The sequence below is a fragment of the Chinchilla lanigera genome, unplaced genomic scaffold (genome assembly GCF_000276665.1).
Source record: "Chinchilla lanigera isolate Chin_1 unplaced genomic scaffold, ChiLan1.0 scaffold00028, whole genome shotgun sequence".
NCBI classification, from domain to species: Eukaryota; Metazoa; Chordata; class Mammalia; order Rodentia; family Chinchillidae; genus Chinchilla; species Chinchilla lanigera.
In genome coordinates, this window is record NW_004955429.1 from 637,913 (window position 1) to 657,020 (window position 19,108).

Sequence of the window (19,108 nt, forward strand, 5' to 3'; positions counted from 1 at the left end):
CCTTGACTTGAAATTATACGACAAAGCTACTATGATAAAATCAGCATGGTACTGGCAAAAAAACAGACCTCAGGACCAGCGGAGCAGATCAGAAGATACAGACACTACTACAAACACACCTAGCCACCTTATCTTTGACAAAGGGGCCAGATATGTTCACTGGAAGAAAGATAGCTGTTTTAATAAATGGTGCTGGAAAAACTGGCTTTCCACAAGCTAAAGACTAAAATTAGAACCATGTCTATCACCATGCACTAAACTAAAGTCAAAATGGATCAAAGATATAAATATTAAAACAGGAACACTAAGTCTACTGGAAGAGAAAATAGGTAGAAATCTTAAAGACAAAGGGGTAGGCAGAGTTCATGAGTAAAAACCAAACTGCATGGGAAATATTTTGAAAAAATCAACAACTGGATCTCATTTTATTGAAAAGTTTTTGCACATCAAAAGAAATCACCAACAGAGTAAAACAAAAACCCATGAACTGGGAAAGAATTTTAAGTAACTGTCCCTCAGACAAAGGACTTCTATCCAGAACAGATAAAGAATTTCAAAAAATCAGGCCCTCAAAATTCAAAGACCTAATTAAAAATGGACATCTGAGATGGCCACACACATCTCACAAGAAGAAATACAAATGGTAAATATATGAAAAATGTTCAACATCATTGGTCACTTGAGAAATGCAAATTAAAACAACACTGAGATTCTATCTCACCCCAGAAAGAGGATTATCATCAAGAAATCAACCAATAACAAAAGCTGGAGGGACTGAGGGGAAAAGGAACCCTTCTCCACTGTTGGTAGGAGTGTAGGCTGGTGAAACCACTGTGGAAATCATTGTGGAGATTCCTCAGAAAACTAGGCGTAGAGGTCCCATTCAACCCAGCTATTCTCCTTCTGGATATTTTGCCAGAAAAATTGAAAACATCACATCACAGTGACATATGTGCACCCATGTTCATAGCAGCACAATCTGTCATAGTTACATCTTGGAAACAAGCCAAATGCCCATCAACTGAGGAATGGATAAAAAAGATGTGGTATTTTTGTACAATGGAGTATTACTCGGCTCTAAAGAAAGATAAACTCAAGGCATTTATAGGTAAATTGATGCAACTAGACCATACTCATAACTGAAATAAATCAGACTCACATGTGTAAACATCCTATTATCTCCCTAATGTAAGAAACGGAAAGACTAAATAAGATCCAAAAGGTACAAAAGATATTGTGAAAGGGAAAGAAACTGCTCAAAAGGAAAGAACAACTGGAATGGGGGAAGGAGAAAAGAAGGAAGAGGAAAAAAAATATATATATATATACATATATCTATACACACAAGATAGCTAAAATAATTGTATTACTAATTCTTATTGGTTTATTGAAAGGAACAGTTAATGCTTAATTGTTTGATAAATTTTGCATGCCAATATCTGGTAATCTGAGCAACTACTTTGAAGATAACAATATGCAAAATAACAATCCTTGTTGATTTCCTCTCATCTTATTTTGAAATTCTGCATCATTTTTGCTTTCTTATTCTCTTGAAATTAAATTTTTAAAGAGGAAAGAAAAAAGTGTACAAATAGGAATCAGTTCCACAGCACTATCAGATTCATAGTTTTAAAATAACACTCCATATATTTAAGGCATTTAAAAATCTTGAATGGGTCCCTCAGCCTACAAGAAAAGACCACACTTTAGCTCTATGTAAAAAATAAATAAATAGAATAAGTAAATAATATGTTTTTAAAATGTCAAAGTCCAAAAAATCTTCATAGAACTATCCTTACTTTCATTTGCAGATCTTCAGAACTTTCTGTTGACATGTACAAAGAAAGCAGAACAGGCAAAACATTTGTGACGGCAACAGCCCGTGCATGTTCAGAAGTGTGTCGCCCAATCTGCCCTAAGGCCCAAGCAGCAGCTGCCTTAATATGATCCTCTGGTTCTTCTGACAGGCAGATTGACAGCTGGGGTACACCCTGCAGCAGTGATGAAAAGAGCAGGCGATATAAATCTAGAGCAGGATTAAAGAGTCGTCCGTGTTTCAAACATTAGGAGAAACCATTTTGGCCTTTTTTACTAAATGACTCAATAAATGAGCACATCATAAAGGTTGTCATATCCTAAGTAAACAAAATGTCTGGAACTAAATTACCTTAAACATTTACTTTACCAACCTGACTTAACTAAAAATAGCTTTCTCCCATCAGACAGAGAGACATTTAACCAAAGGACACATGATGTAGATGAGGCAAAACCATATTCCACTGTGACTAACTAAAAATGCTTAGTATCTTAAAACGTTTCACTTTCCTTTGTTAAAAAAACTTAATTTAAAATCTTTAGTGGTGGGGCTGGGGATGTAGCTCAGTGGCACAGTGCCTGGCAAGTGCAAGGTCGTGAGTTCGATTGCTGGTACCAGAAGAAAAAAAAAAAGAAAACCTTTAGTGAAATTACCTTTTTGTCAAGTATAAAAAAATCTGAGAACAACAGTAGACTCAAATCAATCTTTTGCTCCAGCCAGTTACACTTTATCATCCATGGGGGAGTATCATCAACCTGTGGTTCCATCTCACATCTTATTGCAATAACTAGGAGATGAAGCAAGAACACACCTTGGAAATGATCACTGCCATGGCCAGGTTCTCGGAATGAGCGGCCACATAACCGAGCATCATGATGCCAGGCAGCCGCGTGTTCCCTTTGCAGGTCCCAATGCAGTCAGTCACCGCGGCCACCCCTCCTGTGTTCACAATCAGCTGTGAAAGCTAACAGGCAAGAACAAGAGCTAACCAGTCAGAACACAAAGCATAAGATGATCTTAAGCTTAGTATGGTTATGCTCTATTTAGGATATAAAAACCATTGGTAAAACTGAAATATCATTTAGAGAAACTACTCTAATTATTAAAGAAACATACAAAGGTAATATCCTGCCATTTCAAATACACACTATACTCACTGTGAGAAGCTTTACTCTGTGCTTCGTTTTTTTATGCATCAATAGCACAACTTTTATCTCTAGTACAGTAGATGTCAAAATTCCTCACCTAGACACTAAGCCTAGGGCTAGTTCATAACTGGCAAACTACTGAAAGCCCCAGCCACAATGCGTGAGTATGAAGCAGATTAATCACTGAATGCCAATGACCAAACTAGAAATATGCTAATCTAATTATCCGCCATTTGCTGAGTGCACTGCCACTTGGAAAAACATCAACCAAATAAACATGTTAGATGAGAAAAAAATGAGGACTTTAACAAACAATGAGATGAAATTGATTAGTCTAAATATATATCAAAAAAAGACACTGCTTCAGAATCAACATGGGCTTGCTTTGTCTTTCTCACCGAAAAAATCAGAAATCACTGCATAAGAATGGCTATTACAATGGTCATCCTAGGCTGGGGATCTCTGTCTTGTCTCAGCCTGGAAGTGTAATATTCCCACTACTCTTGGCTGACATAAAATGGTAAGGATTGCAGAGGTCCACAGACCCCACAATGCAGAAATGGAAAGCAGGAAATGATTGGAAACTGAGATTTTAACTCAAACTCCATTAACGTAACCCAGATTTTGTCCACCAGGGAACATCTGCAATGTATGGAGATACTTTTGATTGTCACCTCTTGGGGGAGGGATGCGATATCATCCAGGGAGCAGGGATGCTGCTAAAGGATGATTCTGCAATGTACAGAACAGTTCCCCACAAAAACAATTACCTAACCCATAATGGTGTTATCAGTGAGGATGAGAAAACCCTGCCCTAACCAGATCATGCAGCAAAACCCTGCAGCCCCCAAACAAATCGATGTTTTACTTACAAACTAAAACTACATATTATTGTATGTTGAAGCTTTTTAAAATCTGTTTCACCTCAGGTGTATGTTTTGCAATCTCTCTAATTAAAGTGCAAGCATTTTTCTTCACGTATTCATCTTTGTCCTTCAGACAGGTAAGTACAACTGGAAAAATCTCGGCTTCAACAACCATTTCTGCCAAATCCACAGAATGTTTTGCAATCTGACCGAGAGCTGAAAGGACCTGTTGCTGTTAAGAAAAAGCAAAACAAAACATTACTTTGTAGAGTCCACTAGTTTATGACAGAGTTCAGATGTAATTTAAACAGCTTTATACATATTCAAAGTCCTTTGTGCAAAGGAGAAATTAGATATCAGAACATTTCCAAGTTTTGAGGCCTTCACTCATATGAGTCTCATACTCATTTAAAAAAAAAATTCTCCAATTCCCAAATTGGTTCTATACTATTTAAAAATTGTATTGCAGATGATCAAATAATATGACCACTGGGTGAATACTATATCTTAATTGTGACAATTTATGACACATGTGGTAAGTTAGTATAAAAATGATTCAGAACATATTTTTAGTAGGATATTGACAATTATTTCAAAGAACTTTTCCATTGCTCAGTTAACACTATCAATTTTAAAACTCTAGAATATAATTCCTAGGACACAGAAGCATAATTGATTACTATTAACTGAAGTATGACCACTTTCAAAAGAAACCTAAACATTACAGTTGGCGACTAGAAAATCTTTATTTTCCTCCCAACCCTGAAATTTGATGGTTTATATTAATTTTGGATGCTAACATTGATGCTACTTTTAATTTTCAACATTGCACAATCAGACCTTCCTTGTCCAATATGATAGCACTATTTTTATATACTAAAATATCAGTGACATAATATGTTCATGTTTGTTTTCTGTGATAATTTACTAATTATGTTTCAGCTGTGTAATTTGAATCTGTACACATTTCCATTTTGCTAGATTGTAAGAAGCCTGGTTTCTTTGCCACTTAACCATATTGTAAAATACCTTCAATTTAGCATCCGGGTTGAGGATCATCTGGGCTAAGTGAGCAATAGCTCCTGCATCCACTACTGTCTGTGCTAACTCTGGAGAATGCTTTGAAATTTCACTGAGTGCCGAGGCCGAAATCCTTTTCAAAGCAATTTCTGGCTCCTGGATACAGAGTACTAAGAGAGGAACAGCTCCCGCATCCACCACAGCTTGTGACAGTTCTGTGGGTCCAAAAAAAGTAAATGAGTATGGGTGACTGACCTTCACCCTGACAGACACAGCAAAGAAAAAAAGGAAGGGTGTACTTCTCAATACCTGCACTTCAAATCAGTCTTCCTGGTTTTGTAAACCATGTGGACCAATCCTGAGCTGAAAAGAACACAGGTCAATAGATGGACCTCTAATTCCATAAACACATTTGAGGTAAATTAGGCGGAAATGACTTATTATTCTTTTTTAAAGCTCTGACAATTCTGTACTTCTCAATAAGCAAGCATTTTATGCAAGGTTTACAACAGAGAAAATTAAAGTACCAAAAATATATTGAGTAAGTAGCCGGTATTTTGTGCTGTTTAGGAATAAAAATTAACCTGAATGTTGTGCCAATAATCTCAATTTCTAAATTTCATAAGATTTTTAATATTTAAAAAATGCTTAATACAAAATAAAAAGCTGTGCTTTTACTATGCATTAAAAACTTTCAAAAATGAGATTTGCAACTAAGCAACATAACTTTTATATGAATGTAATGTTTACATAAAAAATAAATTTATCGTAATCATGTTACATATCTGAAGTCAGGTAAATATCTTTGGAGTATGCATGATGTTTAACTTATATGCCCAAGAATGATAGCTACAAAAATACATGTTGCATTGTAGAGAATAGGAAACAGGGAGGCAGCCCATGTAATATATGTGTAAAGATGTCTTCCAAGTACTGTGTAGTTATAGATTCCATTTTCACTGCATCCCTGGCTTCTCTTACTGAATCACATACACCCATCCCTATGTATTTCTTTCATTTTATGTTTTTCTTTCCCCAGATTTGTAGTTCCTTAGACATAGATAAATGCCTTGTGAAGCTAAAATAACTACTTACATATCAGCCTTTAATTTGAAGAAATACAATGTTTAGCTTTTCAAAAGATTGGTAATATCATGCTCTACAAGAATATTAGCAAACAGGTTAGTGTTTACAACTTGTTTTCCTTAAATTATTGTAATTATCTTAGAAGCCTTAATATTGTATAAATGGCCTATTCGTTTTTTTATTAAACAAGTATTAATGAAAGGTTGTTTTAAGCCAGACCCGCTTAATGCTGGTACCAGTGACTCACGTCTGCAAGTCAACACTACATTCATTAGCAAATGTTGCTACTATTTAAATCCAGTATGAGAGATGTTATACAATGAGAAGTTTACATATGATCTTAAGAACCAAAGGTAGATAAGAGGACAATGTGGGGTTTTTAAAAGAGAACAATAACAGGAAGACTGGGATATCAACCTGGCAATATAACAGGTTCCTCAGAAGCAACTGTTAGTTTGATACTGTGATGGGACAGCAGGCAAAATGTTCCCCTCTCTCACCTAGTCCCTCCCACCCAAGGGAAGAAAACAGAAGGTTAAAGTAATTTCTAAATACAGTATTCATTTTCATTAATTATTAACAAGCTCCTGAAAAATTCAATTCAATCCAAATGACACAGGTCCTGTACGGTAAGATCAACTTTATATGTACCTATTAGAATATTATGGGTTGAGCATTTTGTTTACAACTACTCAACTAGTTTCATTATATACACAGTTTCTATGAATAAAGAATCTGCAGAAAACACATTGTTTAAAAGCACTATTAACAAAAACTCAAAGATCTTTTTAAAAAACATCTATTATCTTCATAATGCCCATACTGTGTGTGTGTGTGTGTTACTGGGGCTTTGGCCTAGAGCTTTTGTACTGAGCGGCATCCTTAGCCCTTTCAATTTTTATTTTGAGATGGGGTCTCACTACATCATTAAGTTGCCCAGCATGGGATCAAACTTGTGATCCTCTTGCCTCAGCCTCCCAGAGTGATGGGATTACAGTGTCAGACTCCAAACTACACTATAGTTCCTATACATTTTATCCTTCCTGTGAATGACTACTAAACTGTGCCATACACTACTTTCACTGAGACTACAATATTAACAATAAAGCAAACTATTCTCCCAACTTGTTACCCACTCCCATGTGTTATGGCCTGTGTCTAGATGTCCCCCTAAAGCCTCACGTGGTCACAGATGGAGTGTTCAGAGGTGGCTGTATCTAGAGTGTGTGATACTGGGATTAAGTGTGTGGTGCTGGAATCAAGTGTATATAGGTAGTTCACTGATTGGTTTGGCAAAGATCTGGGAATAGATAATGGGAAGGCCCCTCTTAGCAGGTAGCCTGGACACAATATAAGGGACAGAAAGAGAGCTGCTGGGGCCTGGATCATTTGTCACTGCTTGCTGCTTCACTCCTTTGTTACCTTCTGCCTGCCATGAACTGTTTCTCCTCTATGATGCCCCTCTGCCACGTCACCCTGCCTTGGAACCAGCCAGCGATGGATTGAAACATCTACAAACTGTGAGCCAGTTAAGCCAATTTCTTCCTTTAACTTTGGGTGTCAGGTATTTTGTCTTAGTTATGAGAAAAGTTACTAAGACACCATTCTAAGCTATTTTCTGTTCTCTCCAGAAAAGTGATATTAAACGTCAGAACACTGAGGACAGTCCCAGAGGAAAATTTGCCATGAAGATAGTTTCCAAGGACCAGAACTGCAATCACCAATTTTGTACTGCCAAGTTCATATCTCTGCATCTCCAAATGTACATGGTCTACAAAGTCAGGGTCTGCTTTTGAGTGGCACACATTGTCACTTAGAAATATTGTTCCACTATATATATATATAAAGTTTGATGAATTTGAGAGTTCAGTACCAGCTCTTGATACACTTGGACATGAAAATTCTGTTCATACTTGTTGTCTGAGAGTCGATGTGCAAACTGGAAACTGTCAGCGTTGACTGCCTCCTAAGTCTTTACCTTTCCAAGCCAATTTGTTTGGTACTTATTGTTTTTGGTACTCAGCATGCCTCCTGGATCCAATCAGCCATAAAGTACCACTGTATACAAGTAATAATGCAATAGCCCTAAATGCACACCATGCTATGTGTTACTACACTGCTGGCTATTTCATCCTTCTTCTATCACTATTCTTTTTTTTTTCATTAGTATATCTTTTTCCTTTTTCCTATTATTGATTCCTCTGGTGTTTCTGTACCAGTCGCTCTTAGTGTCTGCCTGGTAGCTTTTGTCAGCTATGGCACAGACTTGTGAGCCCATCTGTAGCCAACTATATAACCTCAACTACCTTTCTCAACCTCAGGCTTAAATCTTACACCTTTTAAAATAATCTGTGGCAATATGGTATGGATAGGTGGATGTGGAAAGGTGATATTCTTTCTACTTATAATTCTTGGAAGTCATAAAGGAAGAAACACTGTAGAGGCTATATAAGAAAATTCTGAGGACAATTCCAAGAAATTGATAAAATCCAATCCTTAACAGCCTGCAATAGAAGTGGAGGAGATTTAAACCTATATTATGACATTCAGTTAATTTTGCTGCTCATAATGGGGATGGAGGAGAGAAAAACTGGAACAAAATTGAGTGATTCTGAGAACTCATAAAACAGAGTCAAAATGAGATTTTCAAAAAAAAAAAAAGAGACAAAAAATATGCATTAGCACACACATTGAAAATTAGAAACAAAAAACTCCTGAAACTCTAGTTTATTTAAATTGATTGCTTTGTAATTTAACAACACTGCTCTTGACTCTGGTTTCCAAGCCCCAGAAAAGCTGTATTTTAATGTTTCATTCAAAAATATAAGAAAGTCACAAATTAACCCTTTCTTTACACTTACATGGCCCTACTTATCAGTTTAAACCAACATTTACTGTTTCACAGTTCCTGCATGTCAGAAATCTGGTAGTGGCCTACTTGGGTAGTTCAAGCTTAGGGTCTGTCAGCTACAATCATGGTGCCAGCTGGATCTGGCATCCTTCTGAGCATACTCATGGCAGTGTTAGGAGGAATCTTCAGGTCTTCACTGCGTGGGCTTCTAAACAGGATACACTTGATGAGGCTTCCCACAGAGTGGGAGTAATCCAAAGAAGGGGACCCAAGACAACAGCCAGGAGTTTTATAATTTGACCTTGGAAATAGCATGCCATCACTTCTGCTACAGTTTAATGGCAGACTGGGGGATACTCTCCAAGGATGTGACTGACACATGATAGACATCACTGGAGTCCTTGTGGAGTCTGACTACCTTCAATACTTCTGAGAGGCAATAGCCACAGGTAACAGTGACTCATATTAGCTGTAACTTGAGCTGAATGACTGGTATTTCCAATTACATGCAGAAGTAAGAAAAGCATGGAAAGGCAATTTGTGTATTATAAAAAAGTCTCATGTGACACTTTCTCACACTTGCAAATGTCATTTTTTCCTATGCTCATTATTTCCACCTTGTTTTCCTCCACCCAGTCTTTAAACTCACTGGTTTAGCCTTAACACATGGGTTGAGTATTTGAGTGCTCAAGCACTTACATATATACATTTGCTTTAAAGACAGTAATTCTGGGTCCTTTAAAAAGTCAAGTGAGTCTAATAGGCCAGTGTGTGTTTTGCATTTGAAGATTGTCTCAAAGCTACTAAAGTTCATCAGAAATGTTCCATCTGACTAGATGCAGTTGCACATGTCTGTAATTGCAGCTACTTGGGATGCTGAGGCAAAGTTTTTTTAAAGGAGCATATCTTTATATTTTACAACCTTCAGCCTGTGAAGGGTAGGGTCTTTCTAATTCCTGAGATGCCATCAAGACATCTTTTATATTGTCCTGACTTCTTTTTAATGCTAATATTTTTAGCAATCTTGCTGTCTTTTGCTCCAACTGTTCAGCTTTTTCCTTTCTAACAAAATGATAAACTTTTGAAATGGGCTCGTTTTTGATAGTTTTCACTATAAACCTGGATGAAAGTATTCAGAAGCACCCATGCCACAGCCTGATTATTGGGCTGCCTTGAAATTTCTTCCACCAGATGAAACAGTCCACTAGCCTTAATCTCAGTCTCATCTAAAGCCTCAGAAAATAGGCAAAATGTAGAAAAATTTTCTGCCAGTACATTATACATGTGGCCTTAAGTCTTACTGTCAATGAGTCCTTATTCCCAACTGAAACCTCCTGAGCCTGGCCTTTACTCTCCGTTTTTCTATCAACATTCTGGTATGCTGATCTTTTGCCAGAGTCTCCCATCAATCTTGGCATACAGCATTTTAGGGCTTGATTAGCCATTTCTCCAAATCATTCCAAACTCATTCCACGAACCACTTCCAAAAACTTCTAAACCACATGATCAAGTAGTCACAGCAATAGCCCCACTCCCACAACCATATCTTCCTTAGTCAATTTTCCATTGCTGAACACAACAGCCAGCACTCACAATTTAAGAAGTGGGGAAGTTTACTCTGGCTCACAGTTTCAGAAGCTGCAGTCCCTATATGGTCAATGGGCTCCAAGGCAGAAATGCACACAGAGTGAACTGGGTGGAGGAAAGCTGCTCACACCATGGTGGTCAGCAGGATTGTTTATTGAAACTGAACTGTAAAGCAGGCTTTTTTTTTAAAGCAGGGTTTTAGGGTAAGCATGAACTCTTTCATCACTTAGTTTTTGTCAACCTGCCTTCCATAGGTTTATGAAGTCTGTAATTCCTTCTCCAATTTCATAAACTTATTTATTTTTTATTTTTTTTACTGAGATGCATTCTCACTGTTTTGCCCAGGTTGGTCTCCAATTGACAATTTTCCTGTCTCAATGTCTTTCAGCCTCACAAGTAGCTTGGTTTACGAGTGCATACCTGGCTAAAAATCATAAACATTATAACATACTCTTCAATGTTCAATATTCACACTAAAATCTTCTATTAGCTGAGTACTCACCGTATGCCAAGCACTGGTCTAAGGGCTTTACATATGTTACTTCATCATCCTCATCAAACATCTCTTCAGTAATTACCATTAGTTACCCACTTTTGAAGATGAAGAAGTTAAGGTTCACCAAGTTAAAAAGCTGTGTCCATGGTTACACAGCAGCTATGTGGTAGTACTGGGACTCACACATATGCTGCCTAATGCCACAGTGCTCTTAACCACTTGGCTGTGTTGCTACTTTATTCCCTACCCCATGACAGGGGGAAAAAGATACTTTGTTGATGTTTACAACTGCAGTTTGTTGATTGCTATTAAAGTTGATTTTTTTTTTACATGGGTTTGTTAAAAAGAACTGTTTTCTTCTTATGTCATTTGTTCGTAAGAAACTTCTATAATGTGGTGGGGAGATTCTATTCCCTGCGTATTTCTTATTATCTGGGTGTGCCAGTACAGCCTTTTCCCAAGAAGCCCCAGGCCCATTTTTATGGGAACACTAAGATCCCAGTTCTTAGGAGAAAATGCCTCTTTTCCTCCTCCCAGCCCAATAGGAGTAGAAACCACATTTTCTACAGTTATGTCCATGTCTTCACTCACTCCTGTGGTGTGACCCTTAAAATGCTCTATCAGGAGTGAGAGCACAGACCCAGTGACCCCTTTGAGGGTTGTAGACCACAATAATCTTTGTAACTGAACAAATTTACTAAGGTCTTTGAGACTCAGACCTGGTCCCACACATCCATGGACTGCCACACCCTTTTCCTTCCCCTCTTTAAATTTCCCTTCTGCTCAGATAAAGAAATGTATATGTATTTTGTGGATATGTGATCCAAACGACTTGGCTGTCATTTAAAACTGATCTCTCATAATGTACAAAAGCATCCTTAAAGCCCCATTTTACAGTGAACTTTAAAAACTGAATTTACTTAAATTTTCCAGCATGCTCCCTTACCTGCATTATGTCTGGAAATACATCCAAGGGCCCAGGTTGCAGCCTCCTTCACTCCAGGGTCAAAGTCTTCCAAGCAAATCACCAGTGCATCCAGTGCTCCGCAGTCCACTATGGCCTGAGCTCGCTGGGGAGAATGTTTACCAACCGCTCTCAACACAAAGGCAGCGGCTTTCTTGTAGAAACGCTACCAGGGTGAGAGAGACCAAACCCAAGATGAACTGTGTACTCACATACACAAAGTATAAAGTAGAGCAAAGAAAACATTAAAATGACAATAATATAAAGTTCAGTTGTTTCTGAATACAAAAGATGAAAAACATTTTGCAAAGTCATTTTGACTATTTTATAGTCCTCAATTGCTTCCATTCAGTAACTAAACTGAAAACGAGGTCAGTTTTAAATTACATTTCAAATGTTCTACTCTGAAGCATCCACTTAAAAGTGCTATAGAATAAAAGATAAATAGCGATATTCCACAAATTCATAACGTACTGGAACTTTGTGCATCTGCATTACACTGATAGTTACTGTTTTGATCCAAAGGGTACTCTTGGATTATTAGCATGTGGAACTAAACTCTGTCAATTGATGAGTTCATTTCCTTTACTTGCCCTCAGTGGCTAAGTATAGTTTAATAATCTCTAATTTTTCTGGAGTCCCAAGTTATCCCAAAATAATAGCCTTGTTCCATTACATAAATGTAAAGACAAAACGTTCATGAGATATTTTAAAACTTCTCTTGGCAAATAAATAAGCTAAACAAAGGATGTAAACTATTTGTGTTTACTGGAAATGGATTTTTAAGAAAAGCAAATCATCATTATGTAAATTTTAAAAACTGCTTTATATTTATATTTATAGTATTTTCTATACATAAATTTTATCTGATTAGAGAATGAGAAAATGAAACATATACAAGAGTTTCTCTTCCTATTGTTATAAAAATTAAATTTATAGGACTACTTTGGTTGTAACATTACTGTTTTATGGTTAAAATGATACAGTAAGTCTCACAACCTTTTCACTAAAAAATCCAATTAATGCACTTTACATTTTGAGTTTCTATTTCTTACAGTGACTACTAAAAAGTGATTAAGTAACTAACTGTAGAGCACCTGCTTTGGAAGCCTCCTATTAGGCTAAAATAGTGACATAATAAGAATTATAGGAGAGAGGAAAAAAACATAGGTATATTTTTAACACATTATACCTAAAAAAATGTATGGTACTACTGTAAGAAGTATGCTATCTTAATACTAATGTTTTAATGGGCTATGTTGTCTTTAGTTTTTTTAAGTTATAGCAATAACCCAATTTCTACTAATTTCTTGTAAGAATTAGGGAAAAGTTTTCAAGTAATTTTCCATAGGTTTTATAATTGTACACATATAATAATACATTTATTACTGTCATTACTTTCAGCTAATTGGACCATTTGCAGAATTGTCAAATTTATACTTTACAGGTTTCAATAGTCGCTGCTAACTACAGTTCCTATGACTGACACTTACTACTTTTCTTTCTCCTTTTACTTCTTCTAATTTTGTAGTGCTTCTCTCCCCTATTCATCATGAAAAGAATCACCTTAAAAAAAAAGCAAAAGCAAAACCACAGGACTTTGTACATCATAAAGAGGAGATTAAGCCTGAGAAATGATTTATAGTTGGTAGGTGAAAGAAACTTGCAAATAATGCTTTGCATTCTCAATGACTTCACACTTTTCTGTATAGTGATTTTTTTTTGTCTCTTTAGAAGTGTTAAACTTCTATCGAGAAGCTTCTATATGAAAAACAAAAACACAGACCCTGTTCTCAAAGGGAAGCTCTAAGAATCCAGGAGGAAGGATGTCTAACAATATTTATTAAAGAAAACATATCTACAACAAAAATAAAAGTTTTGGCATTCCTTGTGGAGGTATTAGTAAATGATTCTTGAATCTATAATAAAATTTTGCACATTTAGGTTTTATTTCTTAAATTCTGGCAAAATGCATGTATCACAAACGTAGTGGTACATGCCTATAATCCCAGTACTTGGGAGGCTAAGGCAGGAGGATTGTTGCAATTCAAGGCCAGCCTGGGTTACAAAGTGAGTTTCGGGGCAGCCTGAACTGCATAGTGAAACCCTGTCTCAAAAAGACCAAATATATAAAGTGCATAACTCAATGGTATGTAATGCATTTGTAATGTTGTACAAACATCACCACTATCTAGTTCCAGTATGTTTTCATCACCTCACCAAAAACCCCTTATAAATTAGGCAGTCTCTCTATTCCAGTTCTTTCCCCCAGAACAATCACCAATCTGCTTCTGTCTGTATGGATTTTCATATTCTGCATATTTCATCTAAACAGTATCCTACAACATAGGTCTTCATATTTTGGGTCTTTCGCTTGGCTGGTTTCTAAGAGTCTTCCATGTTGTAGCATTTATCAACACATTACTCCTTTTTATGACTGCATAATAGTTTATTGTATAGATATACAATGCTTTGTTCATTCACTCATCTGAGGATGGATTTACATTCCTTTAACCTTCTGGCTACTGTAAGTAATGCTGCTTTGAATATTTGCATACAAGTTGTTTTTGTGTGCTTGTTTTTTTGCAGGACTGAGAATTTAAAGGAGTTCTGTGCATGCTGGTCAAGCATTCTACCACTGAGGTACTTCTCCACCCCTTGTTATTTTTATTTTGAGACAAGGTCTCACTAAGTTGCCCACTTTGGCCTTGAGCTTGTGATTTTCATGTCTCAACCTCTGAGTTGCTAGGATGTTATGACAAACTAGCTGGGTAGAAACAACAGTCCATGACCCTATCTAAAAGCATTCTTAATCAAAAGTGGCACTATATAGAAATGTAGAATAACACCATATAAGAAGGGAACACTGGGGGCTGGGGATATAGCTCAGCGGCAAAGCGCCTGCCTGGCAAGCGCAAGGTCGTGAGTTCGGTTCCCGGTACCGGAGAAAAACCAAAACCAAAAAAAAAAAAAAAAAAGAAGGGAACACATTGGGGTTCCTATAGACAGTGTCAAATAGTGTAGACATGCTTGTTTACTTAGTAAAAACTGCTTTATCAAATCTTCCACTAAGCACATTTTCTCCCTTTTAGTTGTTTCTCTGCCCTTGATTCAAGGCTGTCTTTGGATATAGTACCAGAATTCACTTGCATGTAAGATTGCTGAAAGCAACTATTTGTTTGCCTAAGACCCTACAGTCTTCCCTAAGACTGATTCCGTAACTCTTCAAAATTCTCATATACAAAAATCTGCTTAGTTTACAATTCCCTAAAAATATTTAAATTAATTATCTCTTCACATTAATAAGAGACACTGCATATCATCCCCAACACAAAATGCCCTAAAGATATTACACATAGTTCAGAGAATTTCAGGTTATATTAACGTTCTAACCATTATAAAGCCTACAAGTTTATGACTATGCACAAACTAGCATTTTTTTAAAAATCTAAAACTGTGTAAGTTTTTTGTTTAAAATCTTACATTCTGCTCTGCCAATGAATAAACAAGTTGTGGAAGGATGTCCCCCTTTACAACTGCTTCTGCTAAGTCATCGCTGTAATTGGCCAGTCTCCCAAGAGCCAAAGCAGCAGTCTGTTGAATTGTTGGGACCACATCGAGAAGAAGAGGCCTCAGCAAAGATATTACACCTGAGATAAATTTTAAAAAACGGAAATCAGCAAAATTTACATTAAAAAGCAAACACATAATTCGGTGTATATTTATAAACCAAAAAAGTAAGGATAAAAGTCAGTAAAAACAAAAATTTCCACTAAAATCTAATAGGCTATTCAAAGCATCGAATAGATGAAGATATAAAATCATACAAGCTGTAATTATCAAACAGGTAACACAGCATGGAAATAAGAAACTCTTTGGAAGTAGCAAAGAGTTAAAAGTTCTGATTCAGCAAGTAAATAGCTATGTGACCTCACAGAGTTTTAAGGAGGAATGCAGAGGAGGTAGAGCATGTGTAATAATGCCTAGACTCTGGCCAGCAGGAAAGGGGGCAGGTTAGGTCTTCCTACGAGGATTTGCAAATCCCTTTAAGGCTTATTCTCCTTTCTTCTCAATGAAGTCTTAAAAATGGTTTTCTCTCTGATTCCAACTGAAAATACAATTTATTTCAGAAATTTTATCATGATCTCTCTCAGGGCCAAGAAAGCTAGGAGGGCCATTCAGCTAGGGACTCACACTCAGAAAAGGCTGCATGAATATTATTCCAAATAAATTCCTTGAGATAAGGAAGTATACTGTATTACTACCTCTTATAATATTCATCCTAGAATTGATAATGTAAGAGGACTATAACAATAAGAGAAGTAACATATTTATCAAGCATTTATCGTATCTAAGCACTGTTCTGTGGAATTTTTCCTATATTCACTTAACTTTCGCAGCTAAATGATGAAGTTGACTCTATTACTGTACCTATTTTACAGATGAAGAAATTGAGGCTGAGAAAGGTTAAGTGATTTATACAACTGCAACCTGCATGCAGGGTAGTAAATGCCACTGTGGGATGTTTAAAAAAAAACTGATGGACTGATGTAGTGTGGCTTTCTTTCTCAATGAGAGAGAAGAGACTGAGCAGCCTTGGGCTTTCACAGCGGTGTCAAGGTCAGTGAGTCTGCCAGTGACACGTCCATCCTCCCTGTGACCATCAGAGAGAGAGGAGATGTGCACTGGGTGTGGAACTCAGGAGGCTGTGCAAGGACCAGGAGGGGCCGCAGGACCGGGAGCAAGGTTGGGCTGTCTGTCTGAGAGCACCACAGCAACTAAGATCAATGCAGAGATGAACATGGTAAGATGAGGGCAGGAGACTGTCTTGGTTACTTTTCTCTCATTGCTGGGACAAAATACCTGACTCCTAAAATTAAGGAAGGAAAGGTTTATTTCGCTTACAGTTTGTGGAGGTTTTAGTCCATACTTGGCAGGTTACAAGGCAGAGTGGCACATGGTGGAGGGCTACAGCTCATGGCAGCAGAACACAGCAAAAGCAACAAGCACAAAAAGCCAGGAATGGCCGCAAGCAGCCTCTTGCTCTCCCTTATACATGCAAACCATCCACCCCAGGGTGGGTGTAGCTCTCACACCCATAATCAATCAAACTCTAAAAGCCTGTCCCATGGCCGTATGAGGCTTTGAGGGGACACACAGACACAAACCATAACAAAGACCAAGGGACATCTAAAAACTGCTGGCTGAAGACTGGCCCCAATGCCCACATCCAGAGGCCATGATCAGCCCCTCATCCAGCAGGAATCCCACTGCGGACTTGGTGGGGTTACCAAGGAAAGCTTTGGTCTCTGACTTGGACAATACCACAGAACTGTGGACACCAGAGGAATTTCAGGAGACACCCAAAATGGTTTAAGATAAAAGACCTAGTCCTCACTCTCATGGCCAGAGGCCAGGGGCAGCCTGAATTCAAGTGGATTTGAGAGTCCCAGAACTGGCATCCATCCTAATCCTACTTGCTGCTTGCTGATAACTGCATTCAGCATGGATTCTGGTTCTGATTGCCTTTTTCTACCAGTGACAGCAGGGATACATCTTGAATTTGACACTGACTCAAAACCGTAGACCTTAGAAGAAAACTACACATTTGGAATCACAGAGAAACTTCTTCTTGTTGTTCTTTATGTTTGGTTGTTTTTTTTTTTTTTTTTTTTTTTTTTTTTTTTTTTTTGTTAGTGTTAACATTGTGTTCAGTTTTTTTTTTTATTTTCCTTTTTTCTGCTTTTTCTGGGACTTGCGAAATCTTCCTTTGTCCTTCTGCCTTGCCTCTTCTTTTTCTTTTTTTCCCCTCTATTTTTCCTCTTTTCCCTTCTAACTTTTCTGTTTATTTATTTTTGCTCAATACAATTTCCTTTCTTTTTATCTTTTATTTTTTGTCAGTTTTTCTCTTACCTTTACTTAATTCTGTATCTTTCTACTTGCCGATAGCATCCTTTGTACTACTCTCTCCATCTTCTCATATCAAAAACTTAAAAGTTTTAAAGCTTTATCCTTTTCTTCTTCCTGATTTTGGAGTGAAAGCTTTCATTGTTTTTCTATTTAGTATAATGTTGGCTGTCGGTTTGTCATAGATGGCTTTTATTAGATTGAGGTAAAGACCATCTATTACAATTCTCTGTAGGGTTTTTATCATGAATGAGTTTTGGACTTTGTTAAATGGTTTTCCTGCATCTATTGAGATGATCATGTGATTTTTGTCCTTGGCTCTCAATATCATGTGTTATATTTATTTATTTGTGTATGTTGAAACATCTCTGCATTCTTGGGATGAATCATACTTCATGGTGTATAATCTTCTTCACTAATTGCTGCATTCTGTTTGCTAGTATCTTATTTCTCCATCAATTTTAAAAAATACTTTTGCAGGGAACATCAGTCTGGGTGGGAAGTTGTTTTCTTTCAGGATTTGAAACACTTCACTCCAAGCTCTCCTTGACTTCAAGATTTCTGTTGAGAGGTCTGCTGTGATTCTAATAGACTTTCCTTTATGGGTAATTTGTTTCTTTCCTCTAACAGTTTTTTATATTCTGTTTTTGTACTGAATTTCTGGGATCTTGATTATTGTATGCCTATGTGTAGATTTATTTTGGTCATATCTAAATGCAGTTCTATATGCTTCATGTATCTGTATGTCAGATCCTTTTCCTCTGCTTGGGAATTTTTCTATTACTTCTGCAAGTAGTCTTTTATGTCATTTGTCCTGACTCTTGCTTGTCATTAATGCCAATTCTAGTGTTCTTTGCACCTTCTTGCAGCTGTTGAATGATTTTTTCCTAATCCCTTGTTATCTTGAAGAGATCTTTCCTTTTGTGATCACTGGCCTTGATCCTGTTTTCAAGGTCTCACAGTCTTTCTTCACTTTCATTTACACAGTTTTGCAGATTTTCAATGGAATTTTTAATTTCCTGGATACATTTGAATATGTTTCATGCATTCCATTTGTTTTCTATGTTGGGCATTCATGGTTTCCATCACTTTCCTATGCTCCTCTATTTTTTTAAAAATCTGTGTCTATTCTAGATTTGCTGAGAAAGTTCTTCATTATAGTTGTCATTTCTTTTTTTACCTGAGAGATTATTTTCATGTGATTTCCTCTATAACCTCATGGATTTGTCTCTTTCCTTCTGTTGCTGTCATTTCAGAAATTCATTTCAGAAAAGCATTTTGCTTTTCTATTTTTAAAATTTTTATTTTGTTTTCTGTGTTGAATACTGTTGAGTTTTCATAGTATATAACTTTATCACTAGCATCAC

The 19,108-nt window shown here is 36.9% G+C and overlaps 1 protein-coding gene across 3 annotated transcripts in view; it reads right to left on the minus strand.

Annotated features, from left to right (window-relative positions):
• The window catches only part of Spag6 (sperm associated antigen 6), a 37,204-nt gene that overhangs the window by 12,312 nt on the left and 5,784 nt on the right, over positions 1–19,108 (minus strand). For all 3 annotated transcript variants that reach the window (XM_013515392.1, XM_005386859.2, XM_005386860.2), the window contains 6 exons: positions 15,318–15,484; positions 11,817–12,000; positions 4,860–5,065; positions 3,889–4,062; positions 2,628–2,780; positions 1,800–1,991 (listed from right to left, as the gene is read on the minus strand). In XM_013515392.1, coding sequence (XP_013370846.1) covers positions 1,800–1,991; positions 2,628–2,780; positions 3,889–4,062; positions 4,860–5,065; positions 11,817–12,000; positions 15,318–15,484 — 1,076 coding nt within the window. The remainder of the gene's footprint in view (positions 1–1,799; positions 1,992–2,627; positions 2,781–3,888; positions 4,063–4,859; positions 5,066–11,816; positions 12,001–15,317; positions 15,485–19,108) is intronic.